At 42.7% G+C, this 20,660-nt stretch overlaps 1 protein-coding gene across 11 annotated transcripts in view; it reads right to left on the bottom strand.

Annotated features, from left to right (window-relative positions):
* Window positions 1-20,660, bottom strand: part of KLHL3 (kelch like family member 3) — a 278,377-nt gene that overhangs the window by 14,807 nt on the left and 242,910 nt on the right. For all 11 annotated transcript variants that reach the window (XM_058735748.1, XM_058735762.1, XM_058735785.1 and 8 more), the window contains 3 exons: window positions 17,175-17,324; window positions 1,819-1,936; window positions 1,236-1,433 (listed from right to left, as the gene is read on the bottom strand). In XM_058735748.1, coding sequence (XP_058591731.1) covers window positions 1,236-1,433; window positions 1,819-1,936; window positions 17,175-17,324 — 466 coding nt within the window. The remainder of the gene's footprint in view (window positions 1-1,235; window positions 1,434-1,818; window positions 1,937-17,174; window positions 17,325-20,660) is intronic.

Below are 20,660 nucleotides of genomic sequence, written 5' to 3'. Positions count from 1 at the left end.
TTACACCTACTGAATGGAGTAAAAAACCTGAGGTTGCCTCACTTGAACATGTTCTTTTCTCTTTTCTTCCTCTACCTAAGAAGCTAGAAAGCTGAGAACTTAGCGTCCCACAACCATTAGGGGTGACTCAGTCAAGAAGGCCTAAGAAGAAGTCTGATGGGCATTTCTGAAATAGCCTTTGTTTTTCTACACCAACCTGCTTGATGCTACCTGGAACACAAATGTGCCGGCTGGAGCTGTCACAGCCATCTTATGATCAGGAGGGTACAGCCAAGAGATGTTTAAAGAACTTGGCCCCAATATTCTTGAGCAAGTAGATGAAGTTAGCAACTGCCAACTCCGGGATGTCTTCCTTCATGGGTAAAACAAGATCTCTCATTTGTTTAAGCCACAGTTTAGCGAGGTTTTTCTACTCACAGCCAAAAGCAATTTCTAGAAGAAACAATGCCCCACTCTCTTTTTTTGTCTTTATTCTCAGATCCTACCCACTAGAGGCAGCCTCTCAAGGGGCTATAGACCCTAAAATATTATGAGAGAGGCAAAAAGAAGAATTGGAAAGGTTACCAATTGGTAAGGACACAAATGAAAATTCAGAGAAGTAAAAAATATTGTTTTTCACATCCCTGGGGGCATTTCAGTGTTAACAGAGTTACTGTCTATAGAGACATCCACCTGGAGGTACAGGAAAGGTGAGATAATCTCTCCAAGTTCATGTCTACTAGTAGTTTCTGATTTGAGCTCTGAAGCGACACAGAAGCCAGGAGCAATGGAACGCACCTGTGGTGGCACAGTCTGACAAAGCTTCGTGGGGCAGTAGAAAGGACAATGTATAAAGACTGCACGGCCTGAGCCAGGTCTCTTCCACGGCTTCCGTGTCCATCCAGAAGAGGGCTCTGACAGTCCTGAGATGCCCTCCAGCTGAGCAATGCTCTCTTTCTAAGTCTCATCTTTTTACAAAAATGGGTTCCCAAACAACAGAAAGGAGAAAAGGGACTCATTTGAGTGCAGGAGCCTTCCTAGAATCCTGGAAATGATACCACCCATCTCGACAGTTACATATTCCATGTGTAGAAAGGCCTGGCTCTGGCAAACAAGGTAGGAGATGAAGGAGGAGTGTGCTGTTGAGGTAGCTGCGGATGAACAGAAGGCTGACCCAAGAACTGGCTGAGCAAACCAGGGTTGCACTGAGGGCATGTCCCAGTCTAGGAGGAGTGGGGACCACATCCCGGACCTACCAGTGCTTCCATCAAAGCCCCCCACGGCGTAGAGCAGGTCATTGAGCACGGCTGCACCCAGAGTGCTCCGGCGCTCCTGCATGCTGGCGATGGACGTCCACTGGTCCTTCACACCATCATACACATCCACCGTCCGCACGCGCAGTGAGCCGTTAAATCCACCCACAGCATACACGTGACCAGCCATGAACACCACACCTGAGGCACAGGAAACCAAGGCATCGAGGTCATCTCAGGCAGCTGATCACTCGTGCTGATGAGTGACAGTGCGGGGGCGAGGCAGTCACATGAATAATTCTCCACAGAAAGTGATCTCCAACTTTACAGAATAGGAAGTCATTGAGGGACTCACTGGATTTCTATTCATATATGCTTTTCCAAGGGTGTTTGATTCAAGCAAATACTGGTACTAGCTTCAAGTCCCTAAGCACATAGCAACTACCCCAGAAGGGGTAGCCAGATATTGGGCAAGTGGGGAATGGAAAGGAAGAGAGTTTGTAATGCACACATTTGTGGAAACAAGGAGCAATTCAGGATTGCCAGCAGTAAGCAGAGACAGACTGGGGAAAGGCAGGCTGCTTACCTGCTCTGCATCTCCTGGAGGGAAGCTCAGCTATCTGGTCCCACCGGTCCTCTTCAAAATCGTAGCATTCCACACTGCGGATTGCCTTGGGTGCCTGGCCACCAACCACAATCATGACCTCCAGAAAGACAAACAGACATTGGCTGGGTCTCCACAACATGTGGATTCATGAATGATCAATCCCTGGCACTTCCACATGCCAACTGCCCAGGGTTCACGAATGATCTGCCATGCCCGTTGATGACAGAGTTACATACATGAAGATGCTACCCAGAATCACCAACAGATAGACTTTTCTTGCACAGTCAGTCCTAACAAACACAATTGTAAGGTCTACCCTTCCCAAAGACTTGTGCTCAGGGCTACGTTGGTGGTACATGTAGCCACTCAGGACATCTACAATCTCAATGCCCTCAAGGATTTGAGCCAGGGGACTCAATACTTTTATCAAAACAAAATATTCCAAAATACATATATAAACTTGAATATATTTTTGGAATAGAGGGCAGAACTTGGATGCATGTTTAAGGTAAAATTACTTCAAAAATATTTCTGAATACACAGACTACAGGGGGGCACTTATTCATTGTAGTCTGCGACAAAACTGTGAAAGGCTGCTTTGAGGTAGTTCCCAGAGAAATGTATTTAACTGATGATGTTCTGAAAAATCGTGCTAACAATACCATCTCCACAAGTAAGGTAGTAGCTACCACTGCTGGTCACTGTGTGAAATGCCTGGTCATTTACTCATCATGTTAACTCTGTGAAGTAGATGTTTTCTGTATTGGCAAATAAGGAAATTAAAGCTCAGAGAACATAAACAAATTGCCCAAGGTCACACAGCTGCAAGCGGAAGAACAGACCGAAAACCAAGTCTACCTGATGGAGAGGTGAAGGCAGTCCCACCCCTCTCCTGCTCCAGACACAGGGTCCACGCAAAGACAGCTCACTACATCTGCAGGTCACATTTCATTGGTGAGTCAGGAGATGAATTTTATGGAGTGCAACCAACATACTTTTAATAGAGCAGCACAGAAAATATAGGAAGGGTGTTATTTCATGAAACAGTTGGTATGCTTATACACATGTGTATGTGTCTCCCGGATCACAATTTAAACAGATTTGTTAGTGTGGGGTATAGTCAGGAAAGAAAAAAAAAAAAAAAAAAAAAAAAAAGCCACTGCTCCAGCTATAGTATTAGAACTGGAGCATTTATTTTTAAAAAAAAATTTTTTTTTCAACGTTTTTAATTTATTTTTTGGGACAGAGAGAGACAGAGCATGAACGGGGGAGGGGCAGAGAGAGAGGGAGACACAGAATCGGAAACAGGCTCCAGGCTCCGAGCCATCAGCCCAGAGCCTGACGCGGGGCTCGAACTCACGGACCGCGAGATGAGATCGTGACCTGGCTGAAGTCGGACGCTTAACCGACTGCGCCACCCAGGCGCCCCAGAACTGGAGCATTTAATTGTGGTATCCCTATTGTGACTTTGGTCACATGTTAGTAATAACTAAAAAATAAAGTAGCAAAGTTAACAATCGTATATATGTTTTAATAAACTGGTACAAATTCATGGTTGTCTCCATAACAACATCACTCTCACGGCTATTGTAAGAGGCCTTCTTACATGACAAGGAAGGTGTGGGAGTCACAGGCAGCCCATCAGTAGGAATCACAGGACATTCTCATTACCTGTAGCTTGTATTATGTACTCCAGTGGTTCTCAAACTTCAATCACCTTGAGGGTTGTTAAAACACAAAATGCTAGGCCCCCCTCCTCAACCCTGCCAGAATTGCTGATTCAGCAGGTCTGGAGTAGGACAGAGACTGTGCATAACAAGTTCCTGGTTGATGCTGGTGCTTCTGTTCCAAAGCATCTATCATACGAGGAGGCAGAACCAGCGCTGACTACTATTGCTCATCAATCATTTATGTCCCAAGATTCCACATCCAGGCCACCCACTGCCCATGTTGGTGGTCACAGCTGTCTGTGGTCAAATGTGGGTAACCAATGTTCAAAAACTCAGAACTCAGTTCTGACTTCTGGAACATTCCAAAGGAACCCAAGACACCCAGTGCAAAATTAGAGTTGCTGCTACTGCTTCTGGAAATAAACATTCTACATTTGACTCTCCATGACACAGCTCAAAGGGTCCACTGCTCTATATCAAGAGCAGCCCTCTTCAGAGAAAACCTGAATTTGACATTACTTCCCATCTGTAATTCTTTGCTTAGATAGGCATCCATGACGAGTTTAAGGGGGAGTTAAGGAACACAGCCTTTTGGCAAGCTTCAGACAATGTCCACCTTACTCCTCCAGGGCCCAGTGACTCGCCGTGCATTCTTAAACATGCCTAGGACTTGTACCATCCTTCCAGTTTTGAGTTGGTAAAGCTAAAATGAAGGCACAATACTGCAACGATTTTCCATGAAATCTGGTTCTGGGGACTGGGTGAGAATAAAACCAGGTTTTAATTTCCTTTTTACAGTGACCTCAACACCTTCCATTCCCTCTCCTTGAAACATTCTCCCCCATTCCTGATCCCTCTGCTCTAACACATGCTTATTTTTCAGGTCTCAGTTTACATGTCACCTCCTTCAAAAGGACCTCTCTGATCTCAAATATGAGTTAATGTCCCTTCTCTGAGATCACACATGCCCTGTGTTCTCTCATTAAAACTGGCCCACACTGTGTTCTAACCTCCTAGTGACCTCGTCTCCCTGCCTGGATGGTGAGCCTTGGCGGGGAAAAAAATCTATCTGCCTCAGTCACCAAGATAACCTCGGGGCCTTCTGGTGTCAGGTAAAAGTAGGACTCAGATATTTATTTGGGATAAGAAATGAATGAATGGCAAGGAGCATACGTAAGAAACCAAATTTTAAAAAAATACACAGTTAAATCAAAGAAAATACACAATCCAGAATGTCACTTGCTGGAGTTAATACATGTTGGCCACCAGATTACAATTTGAGAAGAAAAAAATAAATAAAGAGAGAAAAAGAGAGCTTTTTCCATCTTTTCACTCAACCACCAGAAGAAAGAGAGTTTATTCTTTGTACAAGTTATCAGGCTTTCTCTGTTTAAAAAAAGAAAAAAAAAGAAAGCCAAAGCTTTCGAGGAACCTCACCATGCCCCAGAAACAATCTTACACCAGGAGAAGGGAGGTACATTCATATTGGAGAAAAAACGAGCACTTGTCTCTTGAGAATTGGCGTAGTTACACAGAAGCATTACTATACAAACGCAAAAATTCCAATGCTAAGGTAAAACCTGAGTAGAAAAACAACAGGAATACAGGACAAGGTTTTCAAAACGAACTTCCCTTTGAGCTCATAAAGCCATTGTTGAGGGACGACTGTGAACATTAAACCTCATACAATAATTTGGGAAGAGTAATTATGAGCTTGTGTGGAACAGGACCACTGGTTTCTGAAAATGCAGAGATGGCTCAAGGCAGGAGGAGGTGCACTTTCGGCTTCTTTCACAGGCCTAAGAAAGCCAATTTCTATGGCAGGCTTTGCAAGAGGCCACCATACAAGGAACACTATACTTGTTGTGTGATCATGCTGAGTAAAAGAAATAAATTTCCTATCTTGAATACTAATGGATGGTCGTTTCCATAGATACCTGATCCTAGCAACCAATTAGACAAAAATGACTATTCCCCAAGTCTACATGCATTACATCTCTAAAATTATAAACCTCTAGCTACTTAGGAAGATCATAAGATGTCAGGGCATGAAGACATTTAAACGATTCTCTCCTACAAGCCCTTATTTTACATTTCCAGAAAAACTCAGCCCCACAATGCTCAACGGGCATATTTCTTTCTTTCTCCAACACCTCTAAGTCCAAAAGATTTGTAAGGCCTATAATAGAAATTACTGAAGCAAATCGGCTTATTTAACAATTGCTATTTTTAACATGTATCTTTTAAGGTAACCCTGAGGAAGATCTACCAGGGATCATATGGGAATCACAATAAAGAACTGGTTCCAGGCTAACAATTATGCTAGACCACATAAAATGTAATCATGTTGAAGGACAGCAGTGTACTCGGGAGTCTTGCAGGGCACTGCAGGGTCCTAACCCCAAGTCTCATCTGCCACCGTTGTGAAGGCTACAGAAGTTCTGGTGGATGGAGAGTTCTGGTTGACAGAATACAGGTAAGCCAGACTCAACCATGGACGGCATGGCTGTTGGATAACTCCCAAGGAAAACACTGTCATTGTGGAAAGTCCAAATGGCCATTTATTTTAGGGAGCTTAGTGAGACCATGGAAAGACTACCTGATGATTCCTTAGGAAAGAAAGTTCACTCCCAGCCTAGCGAGATGGTTTTTAAATAAATATGTAAGACTATCTCCTCCCACGGAGGATTCTGACTCTAGCAGCATGACTAGAGCAGCGAAGACATGTTAGTCACTCCTCACAGAGTATGACAACCACTCTGTGTGAGAACCAGGAGGTACCCAAGACTAGCCAGGGAGAGGTACAGCAGGTGAACAGAGCAGAGACTTCTGGCTCACTTGTGAGTCAGGATCCTAACCTCTAAGTCATCAGACTCTCCAGTAGGGTGATAGGAACAACGTGGGCTCTGTACACTGTTGTCATCAGGCAAGAGTGGAGTGTGTGTCCAAACTCTCTTCCATGACCGGTGAGCTGGGCAGAAGGTAGGCCCAGCCAGTCGGTCCCTCGGGCCAGGGCAGGAAGCGAGACTCTCTCTTACCCTGGTGCGTGGGGCCGCAGGGCTAACACCAATTCTTCCGAGGAGCATGTTGAGGTCGAGGCAGAAGACTTGTCCCCGCAGGTTCCTGAGCAACAGATGCTCTAGGCAAGGACCGACAGCCAAAGCGCAGAGACAATGGGAGTTGGAGAACCAGGAATGTGACAGCAAGACCCAGGGAAGACAGGAGTGAGAATATGGACTTTGGAGTCAGGCACATCTGGGCTCAAATAGCAGCCCAGTCAGTCACTAAATAGCTGTGTGACCGTGGGCAAAACATTTAACCTTGCCAAACCTCACTGCCATTACCTGTAACATCAACATAATAGGATGTTTCTCTCGTGGAGGCCAGGAGCCTTAAATGTCATAAAGCACTTAGCACACAGCTTGGTAAATCGTATATACTAAATGTTAGCTTCTAGTATTTGATCAACACCAGCATCATTACTATTGTTTAAAACAGTTGTTAAAAAACAGACTCCCAATAAATGGTAGAAAAGGACACTTACATGATCTGTAAAGAGAAGAGTGAACACCACTAATTCCAGGGTGATGGTGGGACTTTTTGAGGGCCCCAGGGTGTTTTCTAGGTGTGGCCTGGGTCCATCTGAAGGATCAAGATGGAAAAGGAGCAGTGCCGATCCAGGAGCCTGGCCCAGGTGAGAAGTCATCCTACCCACCCTGCCAATAGCCTTGTCTCCAACACCATCTACCGGACAGCCCAACTAGGGAGGAAGCTGCCTACTTCTGGCCCAAATGGCTTTTCGGTGTCATTTTAAAATTGCTGAATAGAGATGTCACTTGAACTGAAATGACAGTGCAAAGTGCCAGGCTCAGTACATCTCCAAAGGCTCATTTACATCTTGCTGGGACCTCATTTCTCTGCTGCCATCTGTGGAACAGGGTAACGTAGGAGTGTTTTGAGCAACTGGGAGACAGCCTCTGGTTGTCCATGGCAACCCAGCCTTGGGGAAGGACTGGGCGGTGCATGTGTGGGAGCCCAGATGATGCTATTAGCTGTTCCAGCTTGAATGTGTCAGTATGATTTGTGCATATGTGGCCCAGGAAAAAAACACCCTCATTCGCCTCTACAGCTATCTCAAGGCAGAGCCCTATTTCTTTCAGGGAGGGAGCTTGACTGGCAAACAGGTTTGCTGTTGAGAACTGATGAAAACAGGGCAAATCTCTCTCTACCACCTTGTTTCTCAAAGACTGCTCTGTCAGGAAGCCTATCTGGACTGAATTCATGAAAGCCCAGACCAGCCTGCCCTTGCAATTCCTGCAGCTGTTCCTGTAGTCCAATTATCTCCTTATTTTTCTTCCTCCACTTATTTGGCCACTTACATATTTCTATCTCGAGTTTCTTTCCACACAGTACCCAGCAAAAATGCTTTTATGAAATATGGAAGCCATATAATAGAACAGTTAAAAGCACAGGGTCTAGTACCAATCATCCTGCGTTTGAATCTCAGGTCTACTATTTGCTAGCTGGGATTTAAAGGTGTGTAACACATTATTTAATAGTCCTTCATTCAAGAGATGGTATTTGATTCCCCTTCCCTTGAGTGTGGGCTGGACTTACTGACCTGCACCCAGCAGATAAAATACAGCCAAAGTGATGGGATATCATTTGGAGAACAGGTTATAAAAAGACTAGAGTTTCTGTCTTGAGCATGTTCTCTCATTGTCTTGCTGTAGAATCACTCACCCTGGGGGAAACTAGTTGCCATATCATGAGGACACTTGGGCAACTTAGGGAGAGGCTGAGAGGGTAAGGAAGCTTGTAGAAACTTGTAGAAGCTTCTTGCCTGATGAAAGAAACTCACCATGACAGTGAGCTTAGAATCAGATCCCCCCACACTGCAACCTTCCCCCTGCCAAATAAGCCTGGAGATGGCTGCAGCCCTAACTGAGAGCTCAACTACAAATTTACAAGAGGCCCTGGGCCAGGATGACCCAGCAGAGACACTCTGGAACTCCTGCTCACGGAAACATTAAGATAATAAACCTTTATTGTGTTAAGCCACCAAGATTAGGTAATTTGTAACACAGAAATGGATAACTTAGTACATAATGAGTAGGTGACATAACCCAAAATCTAATTTCTCATGTGTAAAATGGGGATAATTAAGATGTAAATCCTAGGAGACAATAAATGTACATCACTTAGCCCAGTGATTGGCACATTCTGAGTGCTCACATTAGGGAAGTTATCATTATCTCCTATTATCATCACTGTGGAGTTAGTATTGTACACTGGTCAAAAAGTACAGGTTTTGAGTCGGCCAGACCCAGATCCAAACCTTCATGCTGCCACTTGGCTGTGAAACCCTGGGGTCATTCAATCTCACTGAATCTCCAACATGGAGTCTTCTCCAACATTAGAACTTCCAGGGTTGTTATGAGGATAATATACTGTACATAAAGTGCTTTGCCTGAAACATAAGGAAAGTGTATGTATACAATCATTCTTGTGTCATCATGAATGCCTTTGGTGATAAGGACAATGACCCAGGGAAGGACAAAACACATCGGAGGCTGGGGGCCAGTCTTCTCCTGCAGTTATTTAAACCAATTTCTGGATGTTCCCTCTCACAGACGATATCCATTTGACTTGGGGTCAGCTCAGGGGTCAGCTCCTGAAGAAAGTTTTCCCTAATCCCTCACCCCTCTCCATGCTCCCAGACTGTCCTACCCATACCTCCAGTGTGGCACTTACATGGTCCATTGTAATTGTCTTTTTACATCTGTCTCCCTTCCCCTGAATATGGAGCACTATGAGGAAGGGACCAATTCATCTGAGGCTTTGTGGCTCTAGCACCAAGCCCTGTGCCTGGCAGTTAGTGACTTCTCAATGCAAGTGTGTTGAATGAGTGAATTAATAAATTAATGAGTTAATGCATGCATGATGGTTTATTAGTTTATTACTGGTGCTATTTTTTATCTCAATACTTCAAAACCTATCTAAACCCCCAGAACAACAACCAGATTCATTCAATACTGGACCTGTGGGCTGAACCACATGTCCTAGAGTCAATCTCATTAGTGATCAAAGGAGAATATGAAGCAGGGGATAAATCCTCACTGCATTCATGCAAAAACACATGTATGGATGTGGACAGTATTGGAAAACAACTAGGGTTGATAGAAATGGTCAATACTAAATCTCCATGAGGTTATTTCTTTAAAAAATATACCTCCTTCAGGGTGCCTTTCTGGCTTAATCAGTAGAGTGTGCAACTCTTGATCTCAGGGTTGTAAGTTCGAGCCCCAAGCTGGGTGTAGGGATTACTCTAAAATAAAACCTGGGACACTGGGGTGGCTCAATCAGTTAAGCATCTGACTCTTTTTTTTTTTAATGTTTATTTATTTTTGAGAGAGAGAGAAAGACCATGTGAGCAGAGGAGGAACAGAAAGAGAGAGAGACACAGAATCCTAAGCTGTCAGCAGACAGCCTGATGCAGGGCTCGAACTCATGGATTGAGAGATCATGACCTCAGCCAAGGTCAAACACTTAACCAACTGAACCATCCAGACATCCCATGCATCTGACTCTTGATACTGGCTTAGGTCGTGATTTCACGGTCATGGGATTGGGCCCCACACTTGGCTCTGCACTGAGTGTGGAGCCTACTTGGGATTCTCCCTCTCTGTCTCTCTTTGCCCCTTCCCCACTCACATGCACTTACTTTTCTGTTCTCTCTCTCTCTCAAAATAAATAAACTTCAAAAAATTAAAAATACAATCTTTTATATATATGTATACACACACACACACACACACACATATGTATCTTTCATTCATGAAACGTTTTACTATTGTCCACCCTTTGTTAGACTCCAGGCTATGTGCCAAGAACAGAGATAAATAACACAGGCTATCATGGTACCTATAGTTTCATGAAGTAGTAACACTCTTAAAGAGAACCCTGAATACCTCCCTAAAGTGTGAACCCAGGGAACATGGTTTTCTTCTGGAATTACTGCCCCTGTTTTTCAGAAGCCAATGAAGGACCTCTCCTCCATTAAATAACCTTTCTCATCAATTGTATTTCTATATAGTAGCAATAAACTGTTAGAAATTAGACTTAAAAAAACATTTATAAGAGCATCAAAAACTATGAAATATCTAGGAATAAATCTGACAAAAGATCTGTAAGAATCATACATTGAGAACTACAAAATGTTGCTAAGAGAAATTAAAGAAGACAAAAGTAGGGGCACTTGGGTGGCTCAGGAGGTTGGGCGTCCAACTTCAGCTTGGGTCATGATCTTGCATTTTGTGGGTTCCAGCCCCATGTCGGGCTCTATGCTAACAGCTCAGAGCCTGGAGCCTGCTTCAGATTCTGTGTCTCCCCCTCTCTCTGCCCCTCCCATGCTCATGTTCTGTCTCTCTCTGTCTCTCAAAAATAAATAAAAAAAAATTTTTTAACGTTTAAGAAGACAAAAATAAGTGGAGATATATACTGTGTTCATGGGTCAGAAGATTTAGTACAGTAGTCTTCTCCCACCATCTACAGTTTTGCTTTCTGCAGTTTGTTACCTATGATCAACCTTGGTCCAGAAGCAGACGATCCTCCTTCAGATGTATAGTCAGAAGGTCAATAGTAGCCTACATCACTCCCCTCCCTTCATCTCATCTTGTAGGCATTTTATCATCCCTCATCATCACAAGAGGAAGGGTGAGTCAGTACATTAAGATATTTTGAGAGACAAAGAAACCACATTTATATAACTTTTATTACAGGATATTGTTACCATTTTTCTATTTTACCACTAGTTATTGCTGTTAATCTCTTACTGTGCCTAATTTGTAAATTAAACTTTATTGCAAGTGTGTATCTATAGGAAGAAAATAGTATATATAGGGTTCGGTATAATCTGATCTGCAGATTCAGCCATGCATGGAGGGACTTGGAATGTATCCCCCAGGGATAAGAGAGAACTACTTTATTGTTAATATGTGAATTCCCCCTAATTGATTCTAAAAATTTAGCACAATCTTTATCAAAGTCTTTTTTGTAGAAACAGTCAAGCTGATTCTAAATGATAAATGAACATGCAAAGGACCTAGAATAGACAACACAACTTTGAAAAACAAAACTGGAGGACTCACACTACCTGATTCCAAGACTTACTACTAAGTTAGTGGTCAAGGCAACATGGTATCGGTGTAAAAACAGATAAACAGATAACAGGAACAGAATAGGGTCCAGATATACACCAACACACAAATAGCCAATTATTTACAACAGAGATGTCAAACCTACTCAATGGATAAAAGAGAATATTTCCAATAAATGCTGTGGATATTCATGTACAAATAAATGAACCTTGACCCTTATCTCACACACCATATTAAAAAGCAATCTCAAAATAGATCGTAGACCTAAATGTAAAACCTAAAACATTAAAATTTCTAGGAAAAAAATCATAGGAGAAAATCTTTGTGATTATAGATTATGCAAAGATTTTTTTTTAGATAAAACAAAATACATGAATCTTAACAGAAAAAAATTTCACAAAATTTAAAACTTCTACTCTCCCAAAGATACTGCTAAGAAAATAAAAAAGACAAAGCATAGTTTGGGAGAAAATACTTGCAAAATATAGATTTGATAAAAGACATATCCACAATATATACAGGATTCTTACAACTCAATAAGAATAAAATAACCCAATTCTTTTAAAGGGGAAAAAATTTGAATAGACTTCACCAGTGAAGATATATAGACGGCAAATAAACACATGAAAAGATGCTCAACATCAGTAGTCCTCAGAGAAATTCAAATTAAAACCACACATACCTACTACAGTGGCTAAAATGGTTTAAAACAGATAATAAGTAGCATTAAGTACTGTGGAGTAACTGGAACTCTCGTACCTTGCAGATGGGAATGCATAATGGTACAGCTTGAAAAACAGTTGTCTTGAATGTCTTGAGAAACAGTTTCTTGTAAATTTAAATATAAGCAATTTCTTATCAATTTAAACATATACTTACCAGCAATCCTATTCCTAGGTATTTACCCAAGAGAAATTAAAATGTAAGTCCAAACAAGGATCTGTAAGTGAATGTTCAAATAGCTTTATTTGTAAAAGCCAAAAGTAGACATCCAAATGTCCATCAAATGGTGAATGGATAAACAAATTATAGGACGTCCATGTGATAGAATATTACTCAGCAATAAAAAGGAACAAACTCTTTATACATGCGACAGTGTGGATAAATCTTAAAAGCATTATGCTAAGATAAAGAAGGAAAGCTCAAAAGGCTACATATGTCATGATGTCATTTATATAACATTCTAGAAAAGACAAAGCTAGAGGGACAGAAATCACATCATTAGTTGCCAAGGCCTGGGGGGGGGGGGGGTACAAGAAGGGACTTGACTAGAGAGCAGCAGAAAGAAACTTTGTGGAGTGCTTAAAATATTCCATATTTTGATTAGGATGTTAGTGAATGACTACATGCATTTCTCAAAATTCATCAAATTGTCTCCCTAGTGAATTTTATTGTGTATAATTTGTAATACCTCTGTAAAACTGAATTTAAAAGAAAACAATCTGGGATGTTGATGATGGAGGAAACTATGCATGTGTAGGGGCAGAAGGTATATGGAAAATTGCTGTACCTTACCCTCAATTTTGTTGTGAACCTAAAATAGCTCTAAAAATATAAAGTCTTAATTTGAAAATAAAAAGTAGTAAATGTATTGGAAATGCATCTCTTAATAAGATGAGTGGGATGGTATAAGACTTTAATTAAAGGAGATTTGGTATTCTAAAAACATAATAAAGAAAGAAAAGAAAAGACAAGACAAAATTTCATTTGTCACCAAAAGCTGAAAACCTGTCTCTGGGAGGCAATCTAGTATAAAAGAACAAGCATAGACTTTGGAGTGGAACAGACCTTGGTTCAAACCCCAGCTCTGCACTTACTAGCTGTGTAACTGGGCAAGTTACTTAACCTCTCTGAGTAAACTCAGTAAAGGAGGGATATCAATAGTGCAGCCCTAATATTGTGATGATTTAATGAGATAATTACCTCTGATAATCCTCAAAGTGATAGTTTCCCTCAGCATACCCCACTCCTCAAACTTACAGTGGGGTTCCCCTCACTAATTTAAGTGTCCAAACAATGGTGACAGAGTAGAGTTTGAGAAGCAGGTTGGACAATGTAACCTTAAATCATTCAAGGATTAAAGTTAGGGGAACAATGAAGCTAAGAGCAGCAATGTCTTTTTTAAAATTCCTTCAACAGATTCACAAGAAGTCTTGATTCTAGCTCCCCACAGAACTCTATGTGCTCAAGAATCTAAACATTTTCATTCTGAAAAGAGTGTTTCCTAAGGAGTAGAGAGGACAGTGGGACAACCGTGGTCTCATTAAAAAGGGGTGGACTGTTACCAATTACAGATTCGTTATGTCAAAAGGGAGGGGTGGTCTCAGCAGGCGGAGTTTGGACTCAGACACAAACTTGGCTTTGATTTTTAAAACTGTCTTCTTGTGGGTGTGTGTGGTAAAAACTCGATGTGGAGTCTAGAAAAGGAAAGGTAACTACGTATGGTTTCCACACAAAGAAACTGGGCCAGTTCTGCACCATTGCCTTAGTTCCAGAACACACTCCCCAGCAAAAGATGTTGGTAACTTGTTAACATATAGGATAAGAACCTCCTTTTCCAAGGAGAAAAGCCACAAAGACATGCAACAATGCCAGCTGGGAACCCAGGATGCAGAAAGCCTCCTCCATGTAAAACAATAGTCCATCTTAGAATCAATAACCTCAAGACCTCAATAGACAAGCTTATGTAAATTTAGATCATAATGAAGGTGGTATTCAGATTGATGGGGGGAAAGGGAGATTATTCAATAAAACAACTTTGGCACAACTGGCTCATCATTTGCAATAGGAATAAAGCTGGATTCCTACCCTCTCTCCTTATACTAAAATAAATTCTAAGTGCATCAAAGATTCAAATGTAAAACAGAAATCGTTAAAGTACTTGAGAAAACATGAGAGCCTTTTTTTCTTTAATCTGAGAGTATAGAAAACATTTCTAAGCAGGATGTAAAACCTAAGCTATAAAGCAAAAGACATAACAATTTAACTACTTAAAACTGTTTTGGGGGATTCAAAAAAATGCTATAATTAAGTTTAAAGGCAAACTGCAAACTAAGAAAAAAATATGTGAAATACACATGAAAGCCTAATCCCTTTAAATTAAAAACAGCCCTTAAAAACCATTAATAGGAGCCCTTGGGTGGCTCATTCAGTTAAGTGTCCAACTCTTGGTTTTGGTTCAGGTCATGATTTCATGGTTCCTGAGATCAAGCCCCACGCTGGGCTCTGTGCTGATAGCACAGAGCCTGCTTGGGACTTTCTCTCTCTCTCTCTCTCTCTCTCTCTCTCTCTCTCTCTCTCTGCCTCCTCTGCTCATTGCACTCTCTGTCTCCCTTTCAAAATAAATTAACATTAAAAAAAAACACCATTAATTAAAAACATACAGTCCAATAGAAAAATGGGCAAAGTACATGAACAGAAAATTCCCCTAAAAAAGAAATACAAAAGCCATAATCGTATGAAACCAACATTAGAGTCTCACTTACAAGAAATGCAAACTAAAACAAGAGGTCATAAATTACATAGAAATGTTTGTAATATAAAAAAAAAATGGAGATGATAAAAAGGTCCATCAATAGAGGACAGTTAAATAAGTAATGGTACATAAACATAATTAAATTCCATGTACCTATTATAATTTAATGCTGGTTTCACCTATACTGATAATGATGAAAGTAGTCTGTTGAGTAGGGAGATAAAAATGATAATCTGTGGGGGCGCCTGGGTGGCGCAGTCGGTTAAGTGTCCGACTTCAGCCAGGTCACGATCTCGCGGTCCGTGAGTTCGAGCCCCGCGTCAGGCTCTGGGCTGATGGCTCGGAGCCTGGAGCCTGTTTCCGATTCTGTGTCTCCCTCTCTCTCTGCCCCTGCCCCGTTCATGCTTTGTCTCTCTCTGTCCCAAAAATAAATTAAAAAAACGTTGAAAAAAAAAAAATGATAATCTGTGGAACAAGATTCCATTTATCTGAAAGTATACATTTTTTATCTATTTGTGACTAGGTGCACAGAGATATGTCTGGGAGAAAATTCACCAAGGTAACAGCAGTGACTGCCCCTGGGTGGAGGAATTTCAGGTGATTTTTACTTTATTTCAAAAATGTAGTAGCCTTTTAACAGTCTGCAATGACCATATATTTCTATAATTGAAGAAAGCAAAGTTATTTTCATTTTGAAAAATATGAAGTCATTTCAGTGCAATATTTCAATAAAATGAAACCAAAGCATCAACACGCAGGAAGACAAATGGCCAGCCAGACCAAGGCCCTTGCCTGGTGGCTGCACCTTCTAACATGCACTGGGCAATAGGAAGCTGACAAGTAGGTACATACACTCAGGTTTACAAAGATGAAGCCAGGTGCAGGATGGTGTGGGTTCACAGAACAGGTTTGGAGGGTGAGAAAGACACCATTCAAACACTGGCTCTACTACACTGGCTGTGTTGACCTTGGGCAAGTCACTTAATCTCTCTGACCTTCCGTTTCCTCTGTGTACAGCTAGGATACCTGCCTCTACCGTACAGGGCTATTGAGGGGATTAAGAAAGCTCTGCTGTGATACCTTTAAGCTTACTGTTTGCCCCTGAAGCAGCACTCAGCAAATGCCAGTGAGTCATATTATTATCTGGGAGATTTATAACCTTCATCCACACTGCACCCACTAAACTCTCCATCACCCAGGGTCACAACACAGAGTGGAGAGGAAGCACAGACCCTGGAGAATCTCAACATCTGGTCTTGGACAACATGCTTCTCCAGCACTCTGAAACCCTTCCTGGAAGCAGCAGACAAGGAGTAGAGCAGCCAGACAGAAAGAGGAGGAGGAGGAGGACAAAGCAAAGGTCTACACAATGCCCTGGGGCTGCCGGCTGTGCGGTAGCTGAGTCAACACAACTCACTCCTCTCTGCTCACCTTTCCTCCTGGGTTGGCTGGGACCTTTCCTGAGACGTCAGCATATTAGGATCCTAGACGGCCTACTGGAAGGCCAACCTGGAATGGACTTTAGACACCAGCCAGTGCAGGACCTTTCATTCTGTAGATGAAAGACCTGAGGACCAGAGAGGCAGGGCCTTGCAAGGAACCAAAGCAGCCAATACCCGGTCTGGCAGCCCTAACTGTTCTGTAGGGCTCTGTGGTGAGAGAAAAGAGCCAGACTAGGACCATTCAAATTCAAATAATGGCCTAGAAATCACTAAGTCAAGAAACACAAAGCCATTCCTCTGCTTCCAACACAAATAGAACCCAGACCAAATAAGGAGAGGGGACGAAGGAGTTATTCTCAAAACTCTCTGGTGCCTCTGGAGGTTACCTTGAAATTCTTAGGACAGGAAGACCCTGCAAGAGAGAGGTACCAGCAGATTCAAAATGAACCAGGAGACTCCATCTCTTAGCTGGTAAATGCAACCAAGAAGCAAGGCAGCCACAGGTGAGGAAAGACTTGGAGCCAGCAATGGAAGGCCACTTTCCCAGAACACAGCCCTGACAGCTGGCACCGACTGGGCTGGGGCTTACCTTGGGCAGGCTGACTGGAGTCCTGGGCTTGGTCCTTGGGTTCTTAATCAAGAGCCTCTGATCCAGAGGGAGCAGGTGGTATTTCATGGCCTCGATGAGGAAGTCCTTACAGGTGTTGTTATTCTTTATCAAAGCTTCTTCTTCAACCGTCTGGAGGTAATAACCCACAGGTGATCCAAGAGCAGACTTCAGCTGCATTTCCCACACTGTCTCCTGAGTCATTCTTGTATTCCCACACTCTTTTATTCACCCACCACATCATCTCAGCCCCAAGAGAAAGACCACATACTTACAACTTAGTGCCCACCTCCTGCATTTCAAGAACACAGTGGGGTGAAGTTATTAAGTTCTGGCATCAAACAGAAAGACATACAACCTCAGTGGTTGTGTTTGTTATGTTAGTTTGCAGGCTTAAATGGAATTATGCAAAACAAAGACAATTAGCTGTGCTGAAGGCTTCATCCCACATTCCTCCTAATATGAATGCTTTATAATGTTTAGGGCAAATGGTCAGACATTTGAGAGGAGAGAGAGGGAATAAGGAAGAGAGCAGAATCCATTGGTCAACGTTTGGCAGCATGGAGTATGACAAAGTGACAGTCAAGAAAAACTCCTATTCATTTTCTTACAGTGAAAGCTGCAGGGACAAAACTGGCCAGTGAGGTGCTCTATAAAGAATGGTGATATTAGAGGACAAAGAATGTCCTGCACCAAAGTCCCACCTACAGACCTCATCTTGGACCCTATCCAAGCTGGAACTATGGCTTCTGCACATACTCCAAAGCGATGTCCCAAAGCAGATGCTCAGCAAGTATAAGCCTAAATATTTCGTGAGCAACACCAAGGGTGAAACCATGCAAGTGCTCAATTCTCAAATCTCTGTCCTGTGGCCTGGCTCAATTGCTTGTGGCTTATCTGTAAGGGGTAGTATGGTCTTCAGAGGCCACTTCGTGTTTTCTTTGCTGGAGTATTTAGGTGGTATCAGGAGAGATCAATTCGATTCAATAGCTAACAATGATGGAACGTCTCATTGTCGGATAGCCCAGTGCTGGACTCCAGGAAGAAAAAGATGAACAAGAAATGGGTTCTGACCCTGAGGCACTCAAGTCCAGTCAAAGAAAGAGAATGGCCTCCCCCTCTCAATTATCTCAGCCCTCAAGCTGGTCATGCACAAGGGCTGACTGAGTCTCACCTGTAGCTATCAATGGAAATGTGACCAGGCCATCACCTAATGGGTAGCATTGGAGCTGGCAGGAAAAGAAGGACTGGTATGACAGGGCCTCTCTCACCAATGGGCACCTCCTTCCCCAGAAGTGATCCCCAGGAACACTCCATTTTGGGGGAAGGTTTCCCTAATCCCCCCCACCCACACTAAGGGACTGACCCAAGTTGGGACAAGTCATAAGCTTTTAGGATCGGTTAAAAAAATTAAAAAGTAAGAGAGAAGATCTCTTACAAATCTCAGAAGGAAGGTGAAATGCATAAACAGCTACTTCTCCCAAAGGTGCATTCAGCTTGAATGAGAAGTTCTCCCAGAGATTTAATGCTTCACCATACAGAGTTTCAATATGGGGTGATATGAAAGTTTTAAGGATGGGTATGTGATGGTTGTACAGCATGGTGAATACAATTAACACACTGAAGTGTACACTTACAACTGGTCAAAATGATGAAGTTTATGTTTTACACACACACACACACACACACACACACACACACACATATATAATCACAACTAAAAAGTTTTAAGATATAACATTACACTCTACAATATTTCAAAGTATTTAATAAAGACTAATAAATGTTAGCTATCAAAAACAAACAAACAAAACCACCTTCCCCAGAAGTCACTGTTGGTGCAGGTCTGCCCAAGACTTTCCTATGTCCTCCCCCACCAAGATCAGCCAACCCCAGAGGGTTATACTATTTCAAAGTTTCAAGGTCAACTGAGGTTTACTGAGACAACCTCTTCCAGAGGTGTTCTAAAGACAGTCCTTTAAAAGCAGCAGGGGGATTCTCACACAACAGTGCTCATGCCCATTGCCTCTGACCCCCTTCCTCTCCAGATCTAATCCCTACTTTGCCATAATGACCCAAGAACTATTTTCTAACATCTTTAAGTTTGAGTTGTGGACACCGGATTGAGGTTGTGACCAGGGGTCTCAAAGGCCTCTTTAATTTTCCCTGGAACCCAGGTCCACAGATAGCCCTTCTTGTGGAAGTGAGCCTGTGCTGGAGGCCAGATGTCCATGTCTACCTTTGGTCAGTTTCCCACAGTACAGTAGGAGGTTGGATTCTGAGACTGGGATCTCAGGCCCCTTCAGTCCCTCTGCTTAGGGGAACCTTTTTTTCAAGAAGGATATGCTGCCACCAAGGGGCAGTAGTACCATCCAAAGTATAAAATGCAGGGCACACATAAGGGCTGGCAAGTATATGCCTCAGCACCTGAGAAGGACTGAGGTTCAGAGATTCACAGAACATTTCACTGACCCCTTCGACCTGTGGTCAACAGGGTCACGAGCTGAGGACTTTACAAGGGCTTTTGAGGATAGAAACTTCTCCCGCTATTCCCAAGAGCATCCATGACCGTCAAAACAGCTGTAGCACCAGCTAGCATTCGCTCACATAGAGATGCAGCCTTTATATGGATTATCTCATTATACCCCCAAACAATCCTATAAGGACAGGTGCTATTTTTATCAGATGGGAAGACTGAGGTTTAGAAAGGTTGAGTACTGGGGCACCTCGGTGGCTCAAGTCGGGTAAGTGTCTGACTCCTGGTTTCAGCTCAGGTCGTGAACTCATGGTTTTGTAAGTTGGAGCCCTGCGTGGGGCTCTGCGCTGGCTCAGTAAGTTAAGCATCTGACTCTTGGTCTCAACTGAGGTCATGATCTCACAGTTCCTAAGTTCGAGTGCAGCACTGGGCTCTGGGCTGATGATGCAGAGCCAGCTTTGGATTCTGTCTCTCCTTCTTTCTGCCTCTCCCTTACTTGTGCTCTCTCAAAAAATAGATAACTAAACTTAAAGAAAAAAAAAGGTTGAGTACTTGCCTACTGTTAGATGGCTGGGAAGTGACAGAGCTAGGCTGCTGGGATGCTGAGCCTCCTCTCTTATCCTTGCTTCACACCTTCCATTCCCTCCAGAAACTTCTGGAAAGAGATGAGGGCTGGCCTACTGCCTCGGTGTTTTGTTTTGCTCATATATTTAAGTTTTACTCTTTGCCCACTTATAAGTGTATCTAATGCCAATGGATAAACAGAACAGAGAGTATTAAAAATTTTTTTTTAACGTTTATTTATTTTTGAGACAGAGAGAGACAGAGCATGAACGGGGGAGGGTCACAGAGAGAGGGAGACACAGAATCTGAAACAGGCTCCAGGCTCTGAGCTGTCCGCACAGAGCCCGACGCGGGGCTCGAACTCACGGACCACGAGATCGTGACCTGAGCCGAAGTCGGACGCTTAACCGACCAAGCCACCCAGGCGC

The sequence above is a fragment of the Neofelis nebulosa genome, chromosome 1 (assembly GCF_028018385.1).
Source record: "Neofelis nebulosa isolate mNeoNeb1 chromosome 1, mNeoNeb1.pri, whole genome shotgun sequence".
Classification (NCBI taxonomy): Eukaryota; Metazoa; Chordata; class Mammalia; order Carnivora; family Felidae; genus Neofelis; species Neofelis nebulosa.
This window is presented reverse-complemented; position numbering and strand designations above follow the sequence as displayed.